The following is a 26,839-nucleotide window of genomic DNA, read 5'->3' as shown; positions in this document are numbered from 1 at the left end:
CAGACAGGAATTTCCGCAAGTGGGGCCAGCGTTCCTGCGACCTGTTTGCCAGTCATATCAGCAACAAATGCAGAAGCCATTTTGCCCCGATTCCCCCGCCAGGTCAGTCCCCGAGGGATGCTCTTGTCCACAATTGGCCCCCGGGTCTCCTAGCATTTCCCCCAATTCCTCTGATACCCAGATTTTTACAGAAAGCAAATTCGCTGGGATGGACAATCATCCATATAGTCCCTCATTGGCCTCTGCAGATTTGGTTTCAGTTTCTTTACCATCACATTCTGGAAGACCCTTGAATCCTGGACCCAGTTCCAGACTTATTGATACATCCGTCAGGGGATCTTCATCCATCCCTGCAGACACTGAAGCTAACCGCTTGGCTGCTCCAATTCCCCGCATAGGCAGGCTTTATAATCTTTCTCATAACACTAGTAAAATTTTATTGGCTTCCCATAAACCTTCCACTAGAAAATTGTATCGTAGTAAGTGGATGAGATTTTCCATTTGGGCTTCCTCTCATAATATTGACCCTTACCAAGCGTCATTATCTTCTATTTTACAATTCTTGACAGAAATTTTAAAAAAACTAGCAGCGGCTGCTACAGTGTGGGTACAACTAGCTGCTATATCTAATTTCCAACTAGGGATCGATGGATTGATTATTATGGCTCACCAATTGTCTAAAGCTTTTCTAAAAGGTTCCTTTCACATGAGGCCTCCAGTGAAAACTCCTTATTCTCCCTGGAATTTGAATTTTATGTCATCTTGCATCATTCTTCCTCCTTTTGAGCCTGCATCATCTTGTGAGCTAAAATTTCTGTTGTGGAAAACTATCTTCCTAGTAGCCATCACTTCAGCCCACAGTGTCAGAGCTGTCAATAAAATGTTGTTTATACCTTTTTAACCTGTTTTATGTGTATTTATTTATTTAAAATCTATAATATTTACAAATGATTAATCAAAAATAAATACATACAAAAATGAATACCTACAAAAATAATTACCTACAAAAATAAATAAATATATGCTAATATAATATAGTATAGACAGAATTATAATGTCTAATTCTGTTTTCTAAAAATTGAAAACCACAGTTTATCTGAATAAATTCATGATAGTTATAAGAGGTATATAATCATAATAAAAATATTCAAAACAATTTTTTCTGTTAAGTTAATTTTACAAATTGTTGAATTTCTTTTTTTTTTTTCTCTACAGGTTACAGGTTAAAAAGGTATAAACAACATTTTATCCTTGTATTATTGTTATACTTTTTATTATACTTAACATACATCTAGGCACGAAGGTTTCATTTTCATTTAGACGTCAGGATTATTTACGTCTACTATTTGGCCTTTGGAACAGTGGCTGAAGAAAACTTGTTACCAAGTTGTCTTTGAATAACGAAACGAAGACTATTGTGTTTGTTTATCGTGCCCAATCTACTTTTATTAGATACGAGTACACAGATTAAGTGCATTCACACTACGTTAAAACCTGTAGTTTAATATGTTTAAGAGGGTTGTAGGTTAATATTTAGGGTAGCGTATAACTAGTTGTTCGGATAGCATAAGCTATGGAGAAATTTTTAAATGAGCTTTTTTAAACAACAGTAAGGCATTTAGTGAAATTATAGTAGATTAATTTTAATTGTGATGTCATTAATTAATTAATTAATTATTACCCTATTTAATGGGGAGTTGTTTTGTTTCGTCTGAAGAAGAAAGGATACAAAGCCTTCCGAAAGTGCTTGTTTAAACATCTCTAAGTTTGTTTTTTGACTTTATGTGTATGGACTGCATCTGTTATTTAGGTTGTTACATTATATTGCTATGTTCTAAAATGACATTTTAGATTTTGGATTTATGAATAGGGAGGTTTTTACACATTATTACAACTACTAGTATCTTATATTGAACATCATTGGTAGATTTAATGACCTATTTTGTTTCTTCTTAATACCAACATTACATTGTTATAACATTGTTCCACCATTTGATGTGGATTTGATTTTATATTATATTTTTGTGATAGTGGGACCCACAGAAAGAATATATGTAATTAAGGATATTGATGATATATGTTAGCGTCACCAATCAGGTTTGACAGGATTCCTGAACTTTTTAAATATCTGACACTTTTGGGTCATTCAACAATATAAATGTGTTTGACAATTATTTGGTAGCTCTACCCCACTAGTTTCCTAGTCTCCTTTGGGTAATATATTACATTGTTGAATCACTTCTCTTTCATGTGAACATTAGACACTTCCAGAGTGTTGTATAGATTCCTGGGGCCTCCTCTTGGATCGATTTGGGGTACCCCCGACCAACTTTGGCCCAAATACTTTAATGATTTAGGTTTCTTTTGGTTTGTCAACATATATTATTCCCTTACTTTTGTTGAGTAGTAGTAGATTTGGACACGCATTCACAGCATGGACCTGGAAAGCATATCAGGATTATGTGCTGATCGGGAGGACATTGGGGTCTTTGGGATCAATGCCTCACCAAGCAGTAATCCAACTAATACAGAACAGATGTCATCTGATTGTGATCTATCTTTTCTTTCCCTTACAAAAGGCCTTAAAAATTTAAGGTCAAATATATGGCATTTAAAATTATTTAGAGCGTATTCAAATAAAAGTATTGCACCTAGGGGCTTAAGAATACGGCTCCAACCTCTAGTAGGTAGACCAGATGACAAGTTGAATAAGGATTGGAAGGAAGCTTTACAATTAGGGTCTATGCTATTTGTGAATGTTGTTTTACAGTATTATGAGAGGATAGTGGATGAAAATATCCAAGAAGTGAAAATTTTATGCTTTGATTGTAAAAAATATGAGTCCTCTTCTAATTTTCAGGATCATCTGAAGAAACTATCCAAAGATTTGACAAACCATGAGAAAACTATTAAAGAAAGGAAAATTAAAAAATTTCACAGGGATTATTCTGACTATCAAAGGGGACGTCCCTTTGAGCTTAATCGCTGTGTCAGATTTGCTGAGGTTGGCCAGGGGTTTGCCCCGAATCGTACTAAGAAGAGACCAAGATCTATTCTTAAACCAGAGATGGTTTCAACAATAGCACCTCAGGAGAGGATTCCTCTCTGACAGATTATGAGAACACAGGGGACAGGGAATCGCCACATAGAAAGAAAACAAATAGAACTATCCCTTTAGAAATTGCTCCAAACATAGGGGGGGACGGAAGCACAAGAAAAGGCCCATTAGAGCAATCCTTGGAGGGATTGATCCAGAACTTTCTAACAAGTCAATATCAGCAACAAAACCAAAATGTTTTAAACCTATCCAATTTAAGTTTGTCTTGTGATCAACAGAATCTTTTGAATAAAGGGCTTAATTTTATTCCGGGCTTTTATTCCAATGCATATCACATTGTCACACATGTTCTGAATTTTTGTCGTAGTTTGAATCTTAAATTGTTCTTTGCAGATGATACCTCTCAAAGATCCAACAAATTCAGATTTGGCAAATCTGATTTTCAGCCTCCAATGAATAAGAATGTATCTATTTTCATGCAATCTGTCTTCAGAGATTTACACTTTCAAAATCATGGATATACTATGTTGGGACATCTTTCACAGCAAGAGAGCATCGCTGCTCTTGAGTTACGTAACAAGGATATCGTCATATTAAGTGCAGATAAAGGTGGGGCAGTGGTAGTTCAAAACATGAGTGGTTATCTTCATGAGGGTTTAACTCCGCTATCTAATACGGCATGTTATATGAACGTGGCCATTGACCCTACCCCGAATTTCAAGAAGGAAATTGATTCTTTCCTAAATCTAGCATATGAAGAAGGTATCATTTCCAAGAGCTGTGTCAAACAACTTTCGGTCAAGGATCCCCGTAAGCAAATTCTATATCTACTACCTAAAATTCACAAATCAATAATCCTCCAGGTAGACCAATTGTTTTGGGTATTGGATCCTTGACTGAACCATTGTCGGCCTTCCTGACATACTATCTTAAACCCCTTTTGTGTTTGGTTCGGGCAAGGCTACAGGATACCACACAGTTCCTTAAAATTATTGAAGACACACAATTGGAGCCAGAGTGGTTAATGTGTTCATTGGATGTTAAAGCCCTATACACCAGCATACCACACTGGGCTGGTTTACAAGCCCTTAAATATTGGTTGGATAGGAGTAGTATGTATCCACTGGGGTTCAACACGCTGTTAATTTGTATGTCAGAACATGTACTTAATAAAAATGTCTTGTATTTCCAAGGCCAGTGTTACTGGCAGCTTCAGGGGACGGCAATGGGAGCTTCTTTTGCTCCCATTTATGCTGACCTATTTATGGCATTTTTTGAAGAATGCATGATTTACGATGTATCTCACAATATCTATTTGGTTGAAATGGATATTTGGCGCAGGTACCTGGATGATTGCTGGATGGTGTGGCGTGCGGATGCTGGATATTTGCAGGAATTTGTAGAGTATCTTAATGGGAATATCTGTGGTATTGAATTTTCCATCACTTTTGATGCACAGACCATTAACTTTCTTGATGTAACTGTCTCGAGAAACCCAGATCATACCTTGGCTACTAGAGTCTTCCGCAAATATCCACAATACAACACCCTACTACATGCTTCCAGCATGCACCCACGCCACACCATTAGGAACATCCCGGTATCACAATTCATGCGTATGAAGCGTCTTAGTTCCACCAAATCAGACTATGAGGCAGCTAGTCAAGATTTATATCGTAGATTTCTCAACAGAGGATATAAAACACAAGACATTAATCAAGCGTGGACACGATCCTCCGAAACTAATAGAAAGACTATGTTGGATTACAAGATAACCTCTGTAGATTCCAGGACACCTACTATTCGATTTATAACAACATATTGTAGAAATTATTATGCCATCAGAAATATTATAAACAGACACTGGAACATATTAATGGCCAATGAACAACTTAGAGTGGTTTTGGGGGAAGAATGTCAATTTTCATATAGGAAAGGAAAAACACTGGGTTCCTTATCCCATTACAAACACATAGGTAGTGGGGGAGCAATTTACAAACAACTTACTATCACAGGACATGAACTGTTGGGTACCTCTTCCCGTGTGGCCATTGTGGATCCTGCAAACAGATCACCAAGTCCAAGCATTTTTCTCGTCGCAACACCAGTAAGGTTTTTGATTGTAAAATCTTTGGTAACTGTAGTAGTGACTGGGTTTTCTATATGGCCTCATGTCATTGCGGGGCATTTTATGTGGGCCAGACATCTAGGCCACTTAGGACACGTATGAATGAACATCGGAGTGATGATAGAAACAAAAAGGAAACAAATGCTTTATATCGGCATGTTCTAAAACGCCAACAGGCACAGTTCATGTTTATGATTATAGACAAAATTGTTGGTGATCGCAGCAATACACAAGGTTGGCACGATATATTGGATCATAAGGAGAAATATTGGATTTAGTCTGGGTTCATTGTTTTCGCCTGGACTCAACGACCATTTATAATAATTATATGGGGAATGGTACCTAACTATTGTTTAATTTAATGAATTAGTTATCAGGTTCACTGTTTCCGCTTGGACTCAATGTCCATTCATAACCACAATTTTATGGGGAATGGTATTCATCCAACTTTTAATTTAGTAACATAGCTATCAGGTATAATATAGTTACGTGTGTCAACAAAATCTTAAACATTTTTTGAACCAGATCAGACCTGCACATTTTTATTAGTTCTTGTATATAACCATTATATTTGTTAATATGAAAGTTAATCTTTTCTCATACATTTAATATATTTAATATATGTATACAATACAGATATTTCATGCACATGTATCTTGTATCACTTTCAATATATTGTCATTTCCTTATATACCTTTGTTATATTATAATTGATTGCTATTTTTAGGCAATATTTGTGATTAGATTTAGTTTTTCCCATTTAATAAATATTATTTATAAAGGTTTTCACACAAATAAATTGTTATATGTACATATATTATAACTATTTGTAATAAATTATCAGAGGTTAGGATTATAGCCTTGGTCCCCTGTTTTTTGTATTTTTCATTTTATTCATATATTATTCATGAGCACTGATAGTTTACTGATGCTCATTGGTTAACTTTGGGTATAAATTTGTACATCTTATTATACTCTATATGTCTGTTACTCTTACACTGAAGAAGGCATGTTTTTGCCAAAACCGGTTTGTTACTTTTGCAAATAAAGTTGGAATCTTCAACATCTGTTTTTGGCTTTTGTTCAACTGCAAATTTGCTGGCTAACTGTGTTCGTTTGTTCCATCTCGCCTTCATTCTCATGTCCCTCCCTCCTTCACCCTCCTGGCTGGCAGTTGACCTGGAGGCTGTCTTCATCCTGGTTTCTCAATGTGTCTTCATTTCTAGGCAGAATAATTATTGTATCTCTATATGGTGCGCAGCAAACACGATCTGAGGTAATTTCAGCAGTGCATTGTGGGATAAGGAGTTGGGTCTCGAGCTGCTGGAAAACTTTGAGCTTGCTAGTCGGCCGTTTCTGAGCAGAGGATCGGCTCCGAACCCATCAGTGAAGAATGAAGGCGAGATGGAACAACTCACATGGAACGTTATGGTGAGTACATAAACTTCTTTTTTCTTTTGCCTCAAAGTGGATTTAAGTCTGTATCCTTTATTTCTAAAAACAAGAACAGTTTTTCTTACCATGTATTTTAGACATACAGATGTATTGACCAATTATTCCAGACTTCCTGAGGAGGCAGTATAAGTGAAAAACTTTAGTATTGAGACAAGTGTACTTCCTTTTAATCATACAAGCTCTGCATTTTATAACTCGTAGCTGACAGTTCTGTCGGCTAACTGCTCTTTATTTGTGGAAGTTGAGGGCAGATTGACAGTGTATAGCTGATTTATATAGCTGCTGTCTCAGAAAACATGAGCACAAAGTCAAATTGGGAGACAGTTGCATTAGGGATGAAATTCAGGGGAATTCTAGTAACATAGCTGTGTTCAGTATTTATATTGTGGAGAGTGAGCCGCAGTTGAACTGCAGAAGGAATATTAATTTCAAGAATTGACTTGTACCATGAAACTGTCAGCAGGTTATTTACCTCACTCCCTCCAACACTTATATCATGTTCCCCATGGGCCAGGCATACTCTTTGTACTAGAGTACATTTTTTTCTGAACATCATAGCCACACTTTAGATTATATCTGAAACCGTCTAAATGAATGCCTTTAACAGGTGTGATATCACTAATCTAAAAACAATATTTTTTGAGTACAAAATGGAATTTACTTGCTACACCCGATGTTCCCCATCCATGTGAAGCAAAGTTCCTTTGTAACCAAATTGAAGTGCAACTTGGACAGTTTTGTTGGGAACAGGAGAGTCATCCCATGTTTGACACCTATGTCTCTGATGGATACAGGCAACCTGTAAAATGGCTCACGTCCCAGGTCCCTACTTGTAAATGTTTAAAATCCCAAGCCCCTGCTTACATTTCTGAAGGGTACCAGAACTTGTCAGAGATTTAGGATATATGACTAGGTTTAAAAAGACCCTTCTGGTCGGTGTACGCAGCTATGAATCTGAGTTGTGCACACCTATAGAAAGGAGCTACAGCTGAGTGGATATTGACAAGGTGTAAATGATCATGAGATTTAACTGCTTTGAAATTCCTATGAATCCAATGAATTTGACTGATATTACAAAAATGTTATCCTGCTGTTACCACTTCATTCTTGTTTTTTTGTTGAATATGTATACATTTTTATGCTACTTTGGAATGCTCGTGGAATTTTCAGTTTGATTTTCTCATTCTGACAGTGAGGTTTTATGTACAACTCCAAAGATGATTGATTTATACCTTATTTTTCTTAGCATCTGTAATCTGATTTAGTGCAGCCAGGAAAGGTGGCACGAGTTTTAGCATCTGGCAACTAAAGCTAATTGGTTAGTACTGGGCTGATAGCAGACTGCCGATGGGGGCTAAGAATGGGAGGTTGAGGAAAGGAGTTTTGTATCAGAACTGTAGAAGAAGACAAGAATTCAGGCAAGTATGCTAGGGCACCATAGAACTGAGCCCACATTTTTTTTTTTAATATTCTTAGTAAAACACTTTAAAAAAATGTTTGGTAAAACCATACTTTCTTCTTTAACAGACCCAGAGCGCTGGACAAATATACCTTTGTTAGTAAAAGTCTTTAAACTGATCATCAACGAATTATCGAGTGTCCTGGAAGCAAACACAAGTCGACAAACTACTGCAGATTGGGGTCAAGGTATTGTTTGATATCCTTTACTTTAAAACTGATGAATAATTTATACTGGTATGTTTAAAAAAATTTCTTCGGAGAAACGTCAATTAATAGTAAATGCTCACCATCAAAATGCCACAAGCTTAAAGATCTTCACCCAAATGTCAAAAGTTTCTTTCCCAAGAATGACTTTCATTCCCTGTAATACAACACTAAACATATCATATACACACAACATTTAATAGCAATGCCATTTGTTTTGTGTCTGAACTTATTTCTGTTTGCCTTTTTTTTCCTGCGTTTGTGTTGTCATCTGTTACATCATGAAGGTTAGTAAGAGTGGTAGAGTAATTAGGTTAGGTGACTTATTCCAGCTACAGAACCTTAAGGACTGTAGATGCCTCCTGCAGGTAAGACAGGGTTGCAGGTTACATTTCCGGAAGAAACCAGTATTTCTAGGCATTTGTCCTGTTCCCAAACAGCTTATTTATGACACTTGTCAACCAGGTTAGTACATCTGAGCCAGTGGTCCATTTTCAGTGGAGACCAGAGGAGAAAAGCAAAATTAGATATGCAGTAATCAGGTGAAACAAATAACTATAGTAAAAATGAAACAAAATGAAATAAATACAACTAGTACATTTAAGTATTTACAATAATGACATATCTTACCCAAGTAGCATAATGCAGCATTGTCTAATGTGCAGATAGTCATTAAATTATTAGATGTAGACAGGTAGTGAAAAGTAAAAGAAAGGAAAATGCAGATTATGGAGGATTTAGGCAAGGACAGGCTTTTGAGTTCAGAAAGTAGTGTTTGACTTCAGTTTTAAAGCAGCTGGAACTAGTGATGCTACGAATGTCAGGTGGTATTCTTCCACAAATTAGAAAGCTTGCCCTCTGAGGTATCTGTAATGCATTCCAGAAAGAGAAAGTTGTATTCTAAACTGGTCCCAAGCAGCAAAGGGATTTGGTCCATTGCGGATCTCTTCAGTCTGAACAAGTTGTTTGAGGGTGGATTCAAAATGCTGTTTTAGAAGAGAGTTGTTATTTTGCTTTTTCTGTGATCTACATGTTGACTTTGGATTGACTGGACATCTAGCTACACATGCCTGTCACCAAGTTACAATGGGAATTCCTCAGAGTTCAAGAAGTATCCATTACCAGTTTAGCTCTTGCCCTTGGTTTAGCTGTTGAACCTATGACATTTGCAAAGTGCTTGGCTCCAATAATTACCTTAAAGGTATCCGAATTTATACTTATGTGGACAACTGATTCATCCAGGCGATCTTTGGAGGAGCTCCAGGAGTCTTCACAAATCAAGCCACGGTTAACTATTTCTGGTCTCTAGAAGACCGAAGTCCCAAAATCCCACCCGTTCTGTTTTGGGACACTGCTGTATGCAGGGCATCAAAAAGTGTTACTCCCAGGCAAAAGCCTTTTTCTCGCAGTACTTAAAATTGCCAGCCTTGAACATATCCTTAAAGTTCCTCAAGAGTCCTGGGATATATAGCGTCTTGTGTATTGATGGTTCCCCTGCAAGGCTTCCTTTTTATTTCTCCAGATGTTTAGGGTTTTTAATGGTGGGACAGGAATGAGCCCTATTCCTCAGTCTGGGGACACTAAAGGTCATGAATTTGCTATTGATACAATCTTTACCTAAAATGCTGCTCTTGGCACCCACAGTGTACAGAGAATTGATTACTGGAGTTCATCCAGACTTATGCATATCAGTCGCATGTTTATGCTTAAATCCTTTATAAGTCCCTTTACTCCTACTACTATTGGAACTGTCTGTGGATCTTGTACCATATTCATTTCTTGCATATATTATTTGACTTTGCCTCCAAATTTGTTGCACTCTGTAATCATTAGCTGTAGCTATTTCAGCGACTACTACTTTTATGTATTTTCTTTGAGTATATCCGATTTTCTTCTATTTTCTGTACTGTTGGTATTGATTCCATATGATCATACCTTCAATTTCATTAATTTTGTAATTCATCTTTTCATTGCTTTTGTGCCATCTATATGTTAGTGTTTACACAGTCTCCAATGCAGCAATCTTGCCATGTATTGTACCTTTCAGTATGAAGACACTCGAACATGAATATTTTGCAGCCAGTGAAAATGTGTCTGTTTTCCATTCTGTACTATAAAATCTACATCTATTTCTTTCTATAGACTTTATAAACCACGTATGTGTAGTTCACTGTTACAGCCATTGTTAACCTTTCATATTTGGGTTTAAATTCACCCACCGCCACCAAACCTTGATCACCTTGATCATGTGGTTGTTCAGGAGGACTCTACTTTCCAGTATTTACATTTCTCGTCATGTTCTTTATATTCTGTTTGTGACAGGAATTTGCAGCAGTACCTGAAAGTGCCAGCAACGCATAATCTTTGGTGACCCTGTCCACCATTACCTTGCATCACGAAAGCTCTTGGAGACTGTTCCCCTAAACGTTCAGGTCCCCTTCGAGCTGAAACAGTGGCAGTTACTTGACACAGAACAAGTGCTGTGCAGTTTGTTCCCTAACCCTGGACACTAATCCTGACACTGTATGATCTAGCACTTCTCTTCCAAGCACATGTTTTTAGAGGACATGGTGCAGATTATTGGAGATTAAGAAAGCCAGCACAAGGAAATCTTGCATAGCAAAGTACAAAAGGTTTTCGCATTGTGGTAACTGAGAACAAGACCAAAACTTGGCACAGCACAGATGTTTTTGGTTCTTAACTGTGTGCCAGACCTTCGCAGAACTTCTCTAAAGGTACGATCTGATGTCAATTTTCATTTTATCCTCATCATATGGGTTTGGTTCCAGGCTTAGCAACAGACTAGGCGATTACTACAGCTCGCGAAAGCCAAAAGCTCTCAAGCTTAACCTTACCCACAGTGCCTCTCCTGTTTGCTTCAGATCTCGTTTGCCACTCTTCATGACAGACATGTTCACCATTGCTCTCAAGCCAAGTGTTGCTTTATTGATGTATAAACAAATTTTGAAAGTTTTTCTACTTTACTTGCCTTTAGTTAATAACTCACCCACTACTTTCTAACTTTTTTAAAAATTGTCCTCTTCTCTTTCCATACACCTTGGTGTATTCTGAACCATCATTGTAGATAGTTTCTTCCATACACCTTGTGTATTCTCATCTATCATTGTTCAAAGTTTTTCTTCCTGCTTTCTCCTTGTGTTTAAAAAAAATCTATTTCTTTCTACAGTAGGAATTACTGTTTGCCAAGTCTTTCTACCTTTGTGTGTGGATTGTATAGATAGCCTGTTGATTCAAATTGCTAAACTTTGAAATCTTCATTATGGCTGATAAAACCTCAAGTCTCTGGATTCAGAAGATGCCCGAAATGTGAGCACAAAATTCCGATGTACGCTCATTTGCTGTGTGTCTCTTGCCCTGGACCCTGTTCACTTTCAAGAAGATTACTGTCAGTTTCAGTCACAGGGTGGAAAGACTTATTTTGAAGAGTATACTTCCATCAGGCTTCAGTGAGGCCTTATCTCATGCTGAGAAAGCAGAGTGTAAGACCGATGCGTCTTACCCTTCCTTCTCATCTTCCAAAACCAAAAAAGAGAAGCCTGTTGGTGCCTTCTACTTTGTCTGCACCATCCTCAAAGGGCTGTCTTTGGTTCCTTTGGAACACTTGCAACTGACAGACTCCACTACTAAAACTTTGGTCCCGAAGTGACCTATGGAACCGAGCATTTCAGTGCAGGAACATTTGAAATCATCTTCACCAAAACTATTGGTATATCATCTTCGTTGTCAACTACTTTGGCACACAGTAAACTATTTGGGGAGCCTTCCCTTATGGATTTTCTGAGAACCTCCTTCACCCTCTAGTGACCCCTTTGCAGGAAGTCTACCTTCGCCTTTTCCAGAAGTTCCAAAATCATCCACCCTTTTTATCTGTTCCACCGAGAGCTTAATTGAGGATGATGTGGACAGGCTGGCGAATATGATACTCTGGGTGAGAGGTTGCCAGATACTTCTTCGGCTCCAGCCCCCTCCAGTATGGGAGCTGAACCTTTCATTAAACCCTCCGCGTTTTCCTTCTCTGACTTAATCTGAAGCATTGAAGCATTAGAGTTATCGGCTCCAAGTCACCAGACGCAGACTGTATTGCTTCTGGTGGTATCCCTATCTTCAGAACAGGTTCATGCTGGGAGATCTTTGGTCCAATCAGATTCGGAAGCCTCAGGGAGCAGAGTCTTATCTTGCCAGCTCCAGGGGTAGTGTCAACTCCTAGTTTTTTGGAGCAGTCTCTGCACCTTGTAGCTTCAGCACAGATCAGCTCGGCTCTGACTTCGGTCTTGGAAGCGCTCTCTTCGGAGCAGGGGGAGTGACCATGGTTCTGAGGGAGTCTTTCTCTTTTCTGGGCTCCTTTCCCTGGGGGGGTTCAGCTTTCGAGGTGATGGGGAGAGGCCCTGACTGCCGCAGTATAACTGTCCCTTCCACTTTGGCTCTAGTCTCTCTCTCCTCCTCGCGTCTAGATATTCAACCTTAATTCCCACTGGGTCAGCAAGTACCAAGACCACAGGAGTCTGTAATAATTCTCTCCTTTTCTGATACCTCACCAGATTACCCCACTGAGGAGGTTCCTAGGAAGAGAAGGTGCAAGAGGAAGAATCTATTATCAGAGACACAGACTTCGATGAAGGCAAGGGATCTCCAAGGTCACCCCCTGATGTCTCCTTTGGAGACATCCTGGAAATATTGAAAGAGAGGAGTGACTGGAAGTCCTAAAATCCCTGTTCTGGGGAATTTGTGTACCCGCAGGCCTTCTGCACTCGACCCTGTACCTCTTGGGTGACTCCACCTACTAACAAGCTCATTCAGTTGATCTCTCAGCAGGTGTGGAAGGCCCCTGATACTATTGAACCTATCCTCAAGAGACCTGACAAATTTTGTCTTCCCCTGAAGACAAATAGTTTTGGGCCATAGGGTTTTCTGTTGATACCATGGTCGTGGTGGCAGCCATAAAGAAGGAACTGGCCAGAGTTACTCTATCCATCCACCCAACCAAGTCTTAGGCGAAGGGTAGATTTGGGAAGCAGATCTATGCATCATTGACCTTTGTGTTATGGTCTTTGAATTTCTTGGCACATTTTATCAGACTTCAGAGGGATGTGGTCAAGGAGTTGTCTGATACCCTTGCAGGAACCGTTTCTGTAGGCTACCCTGGAGTCTGTCAGATTCGTCCATGAAGCTCATAACTTATGTAGGGGTACACTAGAGCAGCAGGTTCCATTATGGGAGACTGTGCGGAGCCATTTAAGTCTTCATTCATTAATGTATTCTCTGACGGATCATCCCTGTTTGGCCCTAACCATAGAAAAACTTGATCCAGGTGTGAGAAAAATGGAAAGGCACTTTCTGCTGTGGGTGTATTTTTCCACTCCACGTCCTTTCTCTAGAAATCAAAGAAGCAGTGGAAAAATGTGGTTCAAGTGGTTCCCAGGGTTTTTTCAGAACACACGTGGAGGGAGTTCCCCCAGGGGCAAAGTGGAGAACTTTAATGGAAGACACCGCTCACATGGCAGAAGTGGACTGCAAAACTAGGGTTTCAGGGATTCTTTCTCTAGTAAATCCTACCAGCACTCCTGAAAAGAGTCCTGATTGTCCTCTAAATGGATTTGGGGAACGCTTATCTCTGCAACAAAATGCTAGGCTTCAAATAACATCAGATTCTTGGGTGCAGAGGATTATATCCAGAGGCTATATAATTCCCTTTTCCCTTCCTCCTTCCATATGCAAGAAAATATACTGCGTTCCACTCATTCAGAGGGAACAAGCAGTTCTAGAAATCCAAAAACTGCTAGAAAGAAGTCATCCAAGAAGTCTCACTAGACCAGATACAGTCCAGAATTTACTCTTCTTTTTAATGCCAAAAAAGACAGGAGACCAATGTTGGATCCAAGTGTACTGTACATATCAGTTTGTCAGACCAAATTCTGGATGGTCATGGTACAGTCCATTCTTGGAAAAAGACAATTGGATGTGCTCAGTATGCGTATTACCATATAAAAATGGACAAATGATCCGGAAGTTTCCTCCAGTTCTGGCTGGGAGATGGTCACTATCAGTTCAGAGTTCTGCCATTTGATCTCACCACAACCCCCAGGGTGTTCACCAAATTGCATGGCAGTAGTAGCAGCACACCAGAGACTGCAAGGATTCAGAATGTTTTTGTATCTAGACAACTGGCTCGTCACCACTCCGACCAGGCATCATTTAATAAAAGCAAGAGACCATGTACTTCACATTTGTTATCTGGGAGTAACTAAATTATGAGAAATCAAAATTGACCCCAACTCGGAATTGAGTTCATAGGTGCCCTGCTAAATACTTCAACTTCCATAGCTTCTTTCTCTCCTATGAGATTACAGAAAATCAGAGTTCAGGTAGAGAAAGTGGTCAACAACAAAGTAACTGCTCTTCTAGTTCTTAAAGCACTGGGCTGCATGGCTGCAGTAGTTTCCTTGGCAAGATACCACATGAGAGGATACTGCAGTGGTTGCTAGTGTCTCAATGGTCAGTGTTACACCAACCCAAGTCGGACCTGATTTTGAGCACCAGTCGTTGCACGAAGATTTAGCTTGGTGGATGCTTTCTGAATATGTTCTAGGCAGCCCCTTTGTTCCATCAAAACCCACCTCCCAGATGGAGTGGGAGGCTCTTATCTGGACAAATGTCCAAGGCACTTGGTTCCCTACAGAGCCCAACTAGCATATCTTGGAGCTGTGGGTAGTAGTTTTAGCATTGCAGGCCTTTCAGACTGCTTTTCCTTCAGGAACAGTTGCAATTCAGACGGGCAATGTCATTGGCTTGGTACATCAACAAACAGGAAGGAACCAAATCGTATCCCCTATGTTGAGAAGCTGAGTGTGGCAGTGAACGATCTCTTCCAACTGCCTTCTGATAGCAACGCACATTCCAGGGAGTTTGGTGTGATAGCAGACAAACTAAGCAGGACTATTCTTCTGCCTCACAAGTGGTCTCGGTCCAAAGTTGGTGAAAAGGATTTTCTGTCAGTGGGTCCAGCCTTGCTGCAACCTATTTGCCTCTTCCCTGATTCAACAGCCTTGGATTCTGGACCTGGCTCCAAACCTATCCAGTCCAGAGAGATTAATCCATCCGAACATTGTGCACCTCTAGCAGACAGCTTGATTTCTGCAGTTCCATTAACAGCCAGGCTTCCCTCACTTTCCTTCCTGGTATGTCATATTCTCTTATCTTCTCATAAGTCAGCTACCCATAAACTCTATGCTAGTAAATGGACGGAGGTTTACCTTTTGGACTCATGATAATATTGATCCTTTTTCAGTGCCCATTGATAGTCCTAGAATTTTTAGCTTCACTTTTTAAAGCTGGTGCTTCCCAGTCTACCATAAAAATTAAATTGGCTACTATTTTTAATTTCCATAATGGTTTAAGAATCCTCTTTGGCTTCTTATAAGCTTTGCCAAGGTCACCTTAAAAGGCATACTCCTGCTAAAATCCCTTTACAAAGATCCTACCCCACTTTGGGATCTCAACTTAGTGCTGCAAGGCATTGTTCAACCTCTCTTTGAAGCATCGGCTGAATGTGATCTGAATTTTTTATCTGGAAACTGTATTTCTAGTGGCAATAACTTCTGTCTGAAAAATTTCAGAAATACAAGCCTTATGTAAACCTTACCTGACTTTCCACAGACAGTTTCGTTAAGAACCAGCCCAGCCTTTTTGCCCAAGTTAGTCAGAGACCAACATAGATCAGACCATTAATTTATGAGTATTTTCTCAACTTTGCTAACAAAGGTGAATACTGCTTACATTTATTAGATGCTCACAGACAAATGCATTTTTTTCTACACAGAACTAAGAATTTGAGAAAATCTGACCAGCTGTTTGTCATTTTAATCTACAACGCTTGGCCAGCCAGTGAGCCCAAGTGATGCTTGCCAGATGGCTCAAAGAATGGATTTCTTTTATCTGTAACAAAAAGAAAATTAGTTTGCCTAGGCCATTAAAGGCACATTCTACAAGAGCTGTAGCTATTTCAGCAGTTTTTTAATTTAGAGCTTCTGTGGATGATTTGTGCAGCAGCAACTTGAGCTTCTCATACTTTTTATTACCCATTACAAGTTGGATATGGTCTCCAGGGAAAGAGTAATTTTGGTTCTGTGGTGCTCAGGAATTTCATTCCTTGAGTCTTCCAAGGTCTAAGGTAGCTGGGGACTCTTTCCCATATGTCGAGGTTAAAATGAAAATTGACAACATCAGATTAAGAAATTATGTACTCACCATAATGTTCCATGTGTGTTTTTCATTTATCCTCCATTCCCTCCTTCCTTTTCCCGCCCTTGAAGTTTTTGGTGGAACTGATAATGGACATTACTTATTGTTTGTTCTTGTATAGTTCCATACATGATGTCTGAAGGCTTTTGGGTTTTTTCATTCTGTCTATTTTCAGCAAACTCTATCGAAGGTAAATAGAGGAGCATTGTGGGTAAGGGTTGAGCTCAAGAGTTTTTGGCTTTCAAGTGCTGTAGTAACAGCAGAGTCTGTTCTGAGGCTCTGAACTGAACCCATGTGTCAGATAAATGAAAATTAACAACACAGATGGAACATTATGGTGAGTACATAACTTTTTCCTTGGCTATTTCTGCTCATCTGTCTTTGGATCCGCCTTCTAACCCTTCCAGTTGCCAGTTTTGCACCCCCTCCCTTTAATTGCCATTGAAACAGTTCCATTAAAGAGGTCCTACCTTTAAGACCACGCACAAAGGAGATAGCTTCATCATGGGACCTAAATTTTATGCTTCAAAAGCTTGTGGTTCATTTGATCCAGCTATTTCCACCCACACAAATGTTTTGTCTTGGAAGGCTTCAATTCTCAATAGCTTTGTCCTCTGCTAGGTGGATTTCAGAACTGCAAACTCTCATTCATGGGGGCCTTTTTTTGATATTGCACAAGGTAGTGACATAGTTGTCCTTGGCTCAAGCTACTGAACATGCTGTGTTTTTCCGTGCCCCTAAAAGAGAGAGACTATTCTCTAGATGTATATAGGTATTTGAAATTCACCCTGGATATGACAAAGCAGTATAAAAGTGTGTTCAGCTTTTTATCACCTTTTGTCAATGGCAAGAAGGGAAAACCAGTCAGCAGTATATTTCATAATAGTTCATTGCACTGCCATCTGCTACACTTCAGTAAATCTCAGATCTTTCATTCTGCCAAGGCTACAGCTGCCACCACAGTCTTCATAAGAGGAGTTTATATCCAGTCCATCTTGGCAGAAGCTTACCTTGTCTTTCAGGTACACCTTTGCCAGACATGATTTAGAATTGTCAGAGCTGACTTTGCGGTGACCATACCTTAGGTCTTTGTGTTCCCTGCTCCTCCAGGAAGCCAACTGTCATCTGGTCTTAAGCTTAAGAAGTTGTCCCAAGAGTAAGTACTGTAGTAGTGGGTTATGAAGAATGTAGTACAGCTGCATTAGAAACTTGACATGATATAGTAAATACGGTTGTACTTTTTCCTCTGTCACTGTGGTACCTCTCAGTTGGGGTTGATACCTAATGAAGTTAATTTGTACCTTTCTTTCCACACCTTGACCAGACATCTTCCTTCTCAGGGTTCAGCAACAGCCGAAGAGACTGTTTAGCTTCTGTTTGGGATCTTAAATCTGAAATTTGTCATTCCTGGATAATTTGTGCTGTGGCTCCAGGAGCTAGGCTTAAACTTGCCAGAAAAGATCTGAAGAATGGTACTTGACATCCTAGCCCTGTGTAGGAAGGGGGTCTGTTGCGCTTTGAAGAGGGCTAACGAACTATGGAAGTCAGGCTGGTAATCAGGCTTTTGTGGCAGAAGCCCCATGGGTTAGTGCAGTGATGGATATATTCACACCTGCAGTTATGGAAATATCTTAATACATTGTACTTTGCTATACAAACAGTCATACAAAATCTGTATACTTTTAAGCAAGCTGTTATGAAAGTCTGTAACCTTTTACTGTGTGTGTGTATGTGTGCGTGTAAAAAGGATTATTTGCATACAAATGACGCTGGACTGCATGAAGCCTAATGCACAAAGGTACTAATCCTCTCTGAATTACGGAGTCTTGGGATTTCTTCCTGTAGAAGCCAGATGTTTGGCCATACTTGAGCTTTTCACCCTTCCCCAGCCCTTTGGACTCCCTTTCATTTTGCTATCAAAGCAACAGTGATGTAAAGGAACATTGACTAATGCTGTCTTGTTGTCTTTTGGCTTTTCCCGGTTAGGGGTCGCCACAGCGGAACTCCGATCCACTAATGATTGGCAGTAGATTTTTACGTACCGAGATGCCGGCCCTGATGCACAACCTTCAACAAAGGTACACCCATTCATGCATGTCTCCACACAGAAGACGCTGTAGCTGAGAATCGAACAGGACTGCGTCTTACTGTGAGGTGGCAACGCTACCACAGCACTGACTAATGCTGTCTATGGTTCCTTTTTCCACAGTTAGAACAGCATAAGCGTTGTTTGCATCTTCACTTCATCTGTTTAGCCTGCTTCAGGGTTTCAGTTAAGTATTCTTTTGAAGGTGGGAATTCTTATCTGTTTTATGACCAGCATATTTACAAGATTGTGTTCTAAATGTTGGTGAATGTTGCTCATAAGGATTACCAATTTTTTTTTTTTTTTTTTTTTTTTTTTGCCTGGATCCTGAGTAAGGTGTGCTTGGTTGATGGCAGTGTGCATCCTTTACTCCAAGGGCCTTAAAGCACAAGGCAGAATTTTGTCACGAATACTTCTGTCTGAACAGAAAGCACACATCTGTTCCTGGTTCACTGTTTTACCAGCCAGCAATTTGTGACTTTCCATATAAGTACTTTGAGATGAACTTGAGGCAGAAAAGTCAGGATGCTGACAACGCTGTCAGAGCTGGAAGATACTGGGGTCAGTGAGATTCCTTCGCAGCACCCATACCTGGCAGTTTTTCTGCAGAAGCTTCTGGCGGTATGCTTTGAGGGTCTAGGCTGTTGGCCTATAGCACTTTCTGATGACCAAAAACTGTCCTGGTTTGGAAGTCCGCATCCCCGTGCTGTTCGGGACGAGGTTGGAGGAGAATTGGTTTGAGGTTTTGGATGTGTGTTTGCAAACAGAGGTCTCTAAGATTGACCAGCATTCCAAGCACACAGCTCCAGGATTAGTAGTCTAAATGGACGTGAGCTCCCTTGCCTGACCCTGGACTGAGTGGTCCTCTTTCCCCTTCATGTACTCAAAGCTGTCCCAGGGCTTTGTAGATTTTTAAGTTGACCGGCAACCTTTGAACTTTAATCAGTAAGAGTGCCCTCTGCCAAACCGAGATTGTTACCTCCAAATCTGAAGTAGATGACTTGACCTCCATGGACACAGATGCCTCCCCTCTTTTTAGAACCAAATACTGAGGCCTCCTTATTGTCTACCCCACCCTCCCAGTGGATGTCTTATTTGAGGCATCTTTCATAGAGTGAAGATTAAATTGGAGGCAAAGAAATTGTTTGACCCAGATTAGATGTAGGAATTTTCTGGCCTTCTTTAAACCAAACCTCTTCGTGTAGTAGTGGAAATCCCTAGGTGGTGCATTTAAGCTCTTTGGAGCCAGATTCCTAATCTCCTGCTTTTAGAAAGCCAGACTTTTTATGGGGTCAGTGATCCCTACAAATGCCTGTAAGAACCCATTTGTTCAGTGCTAATGTCCCATTGATTTGAGCAAGTGTGATCTACTGTGGCTTCAGCTTAGATTCTTGATTCCAGTGATGAAGCAGAATCTTTGATCACTTTAAGAAGACTTGCACATCAGCTACTTTGGCCATTAAGGCCACGAATTGCAAGTTTCACGTGTAGGATTTCAGGTATCCCTCCTATATCAGCAAGATTTAGAATAAAAGGAACATTTTGACTAAGAGTAATTCCCATAATGAGACTTTGCCGTAATAAACGGCTCTAGGTTAAAATGGCTGTCCAAGCTAGACACTCACAAGGCCTTTTTAGTTTGCAATCTGAAGCACAATGCAGCAATGTGCTGAGCTGATGAAGGATACCTACACTGAGGTTAAAGGTAGTGAGCCTACTGACCTGACAAGTTCAGCTCAAACTTTACCCTTCACGCCCTACTGTCTGTCCCACAAGATATACCTGAAGCAGTCTGCCCTCCAGCTGTCATACAAGCCCAAGTCCTAAACACTAGCATAATCTAAAATCCTGCATTGATGGGGCTTGACAAAATTCTTGGATGCATTTTAAATAGCATGAAGTACGATTTAGCTACCCCCAACAGTGTTAAACTCCAGCCTCATTAATGGTTTTGTACCAAGTGAATAGAGAACAGTTAATCATTCCCCTGCATAAGGGTGGACCTTCCACTGACTGTTACTCTTGTGACCAACCTTACTTGTAAAGTCATGGAAGCACTTGAACTAATCAATAAGGACATATGGAACCTCCAAACATTGGACAACATCTTGATTCGCATTCATCAAGAGCAGGTCATGATTGCTTAACCTGGTGGGCTTTTTTAAAACGTCACCAAAGCAATGATGAAGGTAAAACTGTATACACACTATACCTCAACCTGGCCAAAGCTTTTGACACGATTCCTCATTTGGGCATAGTAGAAAAGCAAAATAAACTTGGAATAAACCCCTGTGTCACGTGCTGGATTTCCAGCTGGCTCATAAATGAGATGGCAGGTGATCAAAATAGAGGAAGCTACGTCTACAGAGAGGCCAGTGCCCAAGGATTTAGTGCTGGGACCTTTCCTGTTTGGCATCTACTTCTCTGAAGTAAAAGCCAACACCAAAGGGCTCTGGCTAAGTATGCAGCTAGGAGCAGTCACTGAATTCCCAAATGACTTGGCCATCCTACAGGAAGGTTTGTCTTAAGTAACAGGTGACAAAATCAAAGACCAAGACTGAATAGCAAAAATGCATGGTCTCTTAGGAAGTCCATCTCTCCCTGGGATCTACCACAGTATGCCCCTAAGGGTTGATCCAGATGTTTGGGATTTGGGAACTTGTGTGCACAGCGTTCTAACTTTTGACCAACATGTCTACTGTCATAAGAAAGTACTTTTACATTGTAAGCAAAGGGATTGTGTCTAGATCTAGAGATGTCATTATCCCCTTAACTTGGCCTTCATTAAGACCATCATCGACTATAGTATGCCGTCTGGCATGCATCTTTCCAGACATGTGCAACAAGTAGAATCCCCAAATAGGTACATTACTAAAAGGATGAAAGGCCTAAACATGTCCTGCATGAATGGTATCAAAGCCTTGTCCCTATACTCTGTATTTACAGACTGCTAAGAGGTGACTTGTACTGATGGATTTCCTGCACATAAATCAAATGGCATCTGAAATACCCCTGTCTAGGGATCTAAACCACTTTTGCAACATCAGAATGGTTTGGAGGGACAGGTTTATCATGCAGGAGATACAATTGCTCTGGAATAAACTTTTTATCTAAAATGAAGCTTATTTCTGACCATACTGAAGCACAACTTGGATCTATGGATGCATAATGAAAATTTATCCCAGGACTGCCCCTTCGTGTTAATGGACACAAGTAGCTCTTAAATGTTCCATCCCACACATGGATCCTGTCAAATTAGCTATGGTATTATCCCAGTAATTCTCACCAATAGTAATATGTAATTAACTACCATGGAATGGGCAAGGCCAGTATTGACACCAAATAGGATTCAAGTACCAGAAGGGAAATTGACTAGGTGTAAAATGGCCTACAAGGGCAGCAAACCCAGTGCTCTCCAATGAACCAGTTGAGACTGAAGGGATGGGCAAATGAGCTTCAAGTGGATTTCCTTGACTTTATGCTACCTTTGTTCCCAGGTAACTAAGCATTGTACGAAATGTGGCTGTGATGTGGAAGCATCATGCAGAGCAGATGCTATAGGGTCTGTAGTTGAGATCCGTATGGCTGATTACACAATTCATTTGACTCTGTAAAAGTAGAACTCCTCTACATCTCTGGCCAAGTAACTTGTGTTTAAATCCCTTACAGAAAAGGTATTTATGCCTGTAAGAAAAAGAAAAAGCCATACATTCGGTTAGGGACTTTTCATTTCCTCCACCAAGTTGTAGTAGGGAACTGTCCCTGTAAAAGTTAACTCTTCTGTCGGTGAGGCCTTCAGGATCATGCCACCCATAGGGAACAGCTGACAAGTTGGGTATGGGGTGGTGGGTAAGCTTTGTCCCCCCACCCCTTGTCCCTTCCATAAAGTTGTAAGGCAGATGGGGCCAATTTGTTTGGCAGTGGGAAGCCATTATTACAGAACTTTCAGATCCCGCCCTTATTAAAGCAAGATAGACTGCATTTACAAAAAAGGCTAGATTTTTCTAGGCATTCTACCAGTTTCCCAAGGATCAAGTACATGTCATCCCTGCTGTCAAAACTTGCCGTCCCAGTGGACCGTAGAAGGCGCACCAGAAAAAGGAAATATGGGTTTGGGTTTTTACTTCAAGTTCTGGCTTCAAGAAAGGGACTTTGAGGCATAATTTGGACCTTTCAAGATTAAATGAGTTCATAAGGGTTCCATTGTTCAAAATCCTCAACTTTAGCTTTACTACTTTTGCAAGCTTATGTTATCTTGGAGCTAATAAAATACTCTCCATCCCAGTAGTCAGTGTAGACAAGTGATTCCTGAAGTCTGAAGTGGTGTTTCCATTACCTTTTCACCCCCTTGACCTTTGTTTTGTCTGCTGCACTCAATGTCCTTGCAAAGTGCTTGCCTTCAGTAATTGCATATTCAGATTCTTCCAAAGACGTACCTTTCATCCCTTAAGAGAAACTCTAGGTTCCACTGATGGAAATGCGCAGCTGAGGGCCTTCAGCCATCAAACTAGGTTTCTGTTTCTCACAATATTTTGACAGCTTTATCAAAGTTGATGTCCTTCATGGATGCATCTGCAGTCATAACAACTGGGTTGTCCTGTCGTCGGGCAGCCCTTCGGTCGGCCGGATTCCAAAGTCCGGGTCCGGCTTCGGCTGATGTCGCACTTCACCCGACATCATCTCTGCTGGTCTTCGGGTATAAAGGCATCAGCCGACGCCATTTTCCTCAGTCTTTCTTGCCGCGTGGCGCCCGAAGCAGAAGCTGTTCGCAAGTGCCGGTCGGTCAGATCCAGAGATTACTACTACCGAATACTACTCAAGACTTCTAAAAGCTAAGTACCCCGTTGGGGACTCTTTCTTGCCTCAGCCGATGTCAGAAAAAGTCAATAACTGTTTAACTTGTGGGAAACAAATACCTCATAAAGATTTCCACTCTTACTGTTTGCCTTGTTTAGGCCCAGACCACGACGTAGCAGCCTGTTCGGCCTGTGCTTCATTCAACCGACGAACGCTTAGGCGTCGGTCGGAGTTTGCTGAACAGTTTTTCGGCTCAGATTTTGCATACATTATGTCGTCGGATCCTCCGACTACCCAAATTGTTAAAAAACGCAAAGAAAAAGACCGACACTCGCGGTCCGCGGTTTCGGCCGAAACCATGGTTAAGCAAACCGCGAGTGTCTCGGTTTCGGCCGAAACCGAGAAAACTGATCAAAGTACAGCCGAATCAATGATTTCTACTGAGGTTCCTGCTACTTTACTTGAATCGGCCTCAGCAATTTTACCTTCAACAGTGGTTACTAGTGACTTATCCGACACCATCCCTTTGGATGTCTCTACCCCAGCACGTGGTGCTGCTAGGCCTCCTGCAGCCATGTCTATTAAGGCCTTTGCCAGGGCTAAAGCAGCCAAATCTACTAAATCAGTGCCTGTTAAACCCCCCTCAACCAGGCCCACTTCTAGTTCACAAATGCTTACTCTGGCAGAAGATTTAATATCCTTAATTAGGGGATCTCAATCTCACCCAGACAGGGCCTCTCAGCCCCCAGAAAAGAGACCTAGAGCAGAGCCCCCCGAGCCTGTGTCCTCTGATGATTCTATGGATGACTCAGATATTACAGACCAGCCAGAGGCTCCTTTCTCCAATTATGAAGACTCAGATGCTGAAGAATCCATTCCAGCTGCTTCTCCACCAGAAGAATTCTCCTTTGGGAAACCTTACATGCCATGCGAGAACAATTCCAATGGCAGGAACAGGATTTCTCAGATTCCAGAAAAAGACTTAGGACTTTTCTGCACCTACCACAGCACAGGCCCTTAGCTATACCTCCTGTCCTCTCTGTTGTGGACGATGCATTTAATGATGTCTGCACTGCACCAGATTCATTACCTCCAGCCCCTGCCAAACCAGATAGATTTTACAGGGTACCAGACACTCATCATCACCTATACAAGGCCCCACTTGCAGACCCCGAAACTATATCCCAGGGTCCTAAGGCAGTAGCCTCGACCACAGCAAAAAACCCTATTCCTTCTGAAAGGGAAGCCAGGTCTTTAGACAGATGGGGCAAAAAAGTTTACACCTCAGCTACTCTCTCAGCTAGAGCTTTAAACTGTCAGTTTCACATGATTCAATACCAAGAGTTTATGCTTGATCAGTTAACTAAAAAACTATCCTCTGATGACTCTATAGATAAGAAATATGTATTAGAAATGGTAAATAACATACAACAGGTTAGTAACCATTCCTTAAAATGTGGCTATGATGCACTGGAGGCTTCATTTAGATCAGCCATGACTGGCACAGTGATAAGACGACATGCATGGCTGAAGGAACAGGTCTTACCGGATCATGTTAAAGCTAAGTTATTAGATGCTCCTATGGATAAGGCCAGTTTGTTTGGTACACCTGCCCGGCAGGTAATGAAGAAAATGGAAGAAAAGGCAAAATCTGTACAAACGGTTAAAGATTTCTTGCAGGTTCAGCCCCCAAGGTTTAGCAGGAACTGGCCTGCCAAAAATTGGTCCTTTCCTGACTCCACAAGATCCCAAAGGGGCAGGAATAGACGTTCCAGAGGCAGAAATCAATCTAGAGGGGGTGCCTACAGAGGACGACAGTGGCATGGTAATAAGAGGCACAGGCACAGCCACTACCACTACAACAGCACAATCACAGTGACTTGATCCTAACTCCGCCTACCAGGGAACAAATAGCAGCACCATTAGGCAGAAAATTAACCTTATTTTCGAAGAACTGGCACTATATCACAAAAGACAAGTGGATTTTGCAAACCATAGACCAAGGTTATCGGTTCCACTTCCACACTTTACCAGTCAAAAGAGGAATGCCAAATCTGCCTCCAAATCAAAAAACAGAAGCTCTACAGCAGATAATGCAATTAACAAAGATGAGAGCTGTGGAAAGAGTACCAATAACAGAACAAGGCAAAGGATTCTACTCCAGACTATTCCTAGTTCCAAGAAAGGAAAAGGTTGGAGACCTATTCTAGACCTGTCCACCTTAAACACATACATCATTGTCCCAAAATTCAAAATGCTGACCCTACAGCAACTTCTTCCCATGCTGGGCAAGGAGTGTTGGCTGGTAACTCTAGATCTCAAGGAGGTATACCTGCACGTCCCCATTCGACCAATTTGCAGAAGATACCTCAGATTTCTTGCAGGATCAGAGCACTATCAATTCTCAGCATTGCCCTTTGGCTTATCTACTGCGCCCAGAGTATTCACAAAATGCCTGGCATCAGTAATCGCCCACTGCAGACTACAGGGAATCCAAATTTATCCATACCTGGACGACTGCCTGCTACAAGGGGACAACAAAAGCAAGCTGACAACAGATTTACAAAGGGTCATTTACTTGCTACAAGGACTGGGATACACAGTCAATTTAGAAAAATCAAGGCTGATACCATCCCAAACAAGGACATTCTTGGGCGCAGAATTGGACACAGTAAAACAAATGGCATTCCTAACTACAGAAAAACAAAAAGAACTCGCTCTTTACTTCTTGGCACTAACAAAACAGAACAAGCTAACAGCAAGAAAAGTTCTGCAGGCCTTGGGCTTCATGGCATCATGCATAATCTTGGTACCACATGCCAGACTGCATATGAGAAAACTACAGTGGTACCTAAAGAATTTATGGTCCCAACACAGGCACAGCCTAGAAGCAGAAATTCCACTAATCCCATGCCTAAAACAGGAGTTCCTATGGTGGGCTCAAGCATGCCAGTCAAACCCAGGCCTACCCTTTCACAACTATCAAGCAAGCCAAACCATCACAACAGACGCCTCAGACCTAGGATGGGGGGCTCACATGCTGGACAAATGCATACAAGGATTGTGGACGAGGACCAGCTTCACCTGCACATCAACCTAAAAGAAATGCTGGCAGTAAAACTGGCAATCCAAAAATTCAGACCATTTCTCAAAGAAGGCCATTTGATAAGGACAGACAACACCACAGTCATGTGGTACATCAACAAACAGGGAGGCACTCATTCATACCCCCTATGCAGAATGACTTTGGACCTTTGGAATCTGGCACTCAGCTACAACATCCAGTTACAGGCAATATTTGTACCGGGAAAGGAGAATACTCTAGCAGATATGTTAAGCAGAACCACCTCGGATGCTCACGAATGGATGCTACACCCGGACATCTTCAAGA

At 40.9% G+C, this 26,839-nt stretch overlaps 1 protein-coding gene across 1 annotated transcript in view; it reads left to right on the top strand.

Annotated features, from left to right (window-relative positions):
- IPO9 (importin 9) overlaps positions 1-26,839 on the top strand; it is a 1,198,493-nt gene that overhangs the window by 986,368 nt on the left and 185,286 nt on the right. The window contains exon 21 of the mRNA XM_044076674.1: positions 8,169-8,288. Coding sequence (XP_043932609.1) covers positions 8,169-8,288 — 120 coding nt within the window. The remainder of the gene's footprint in view (positions 1-8,168; positions 8,289-26,839) is intronic.

The sequence above is a fragment of the Protopterus annectens genome, chromosome 7.part0 (assembly GCF_019279795.1).
Source record: "Protopterus annectens isolate FY-2018-M chromosome 7.part0, PAN1.0, whole genome shotgun sequence".
Taxonomy (NCBI): Eukaryota; Metazoa; Chordata; order Ceratodontiformes; family Protopteridae; genus Protopterus; species Protopterus annectens.
This window is presented reverse-complemented; position numbering and strand designations above follow the sequence as displayed.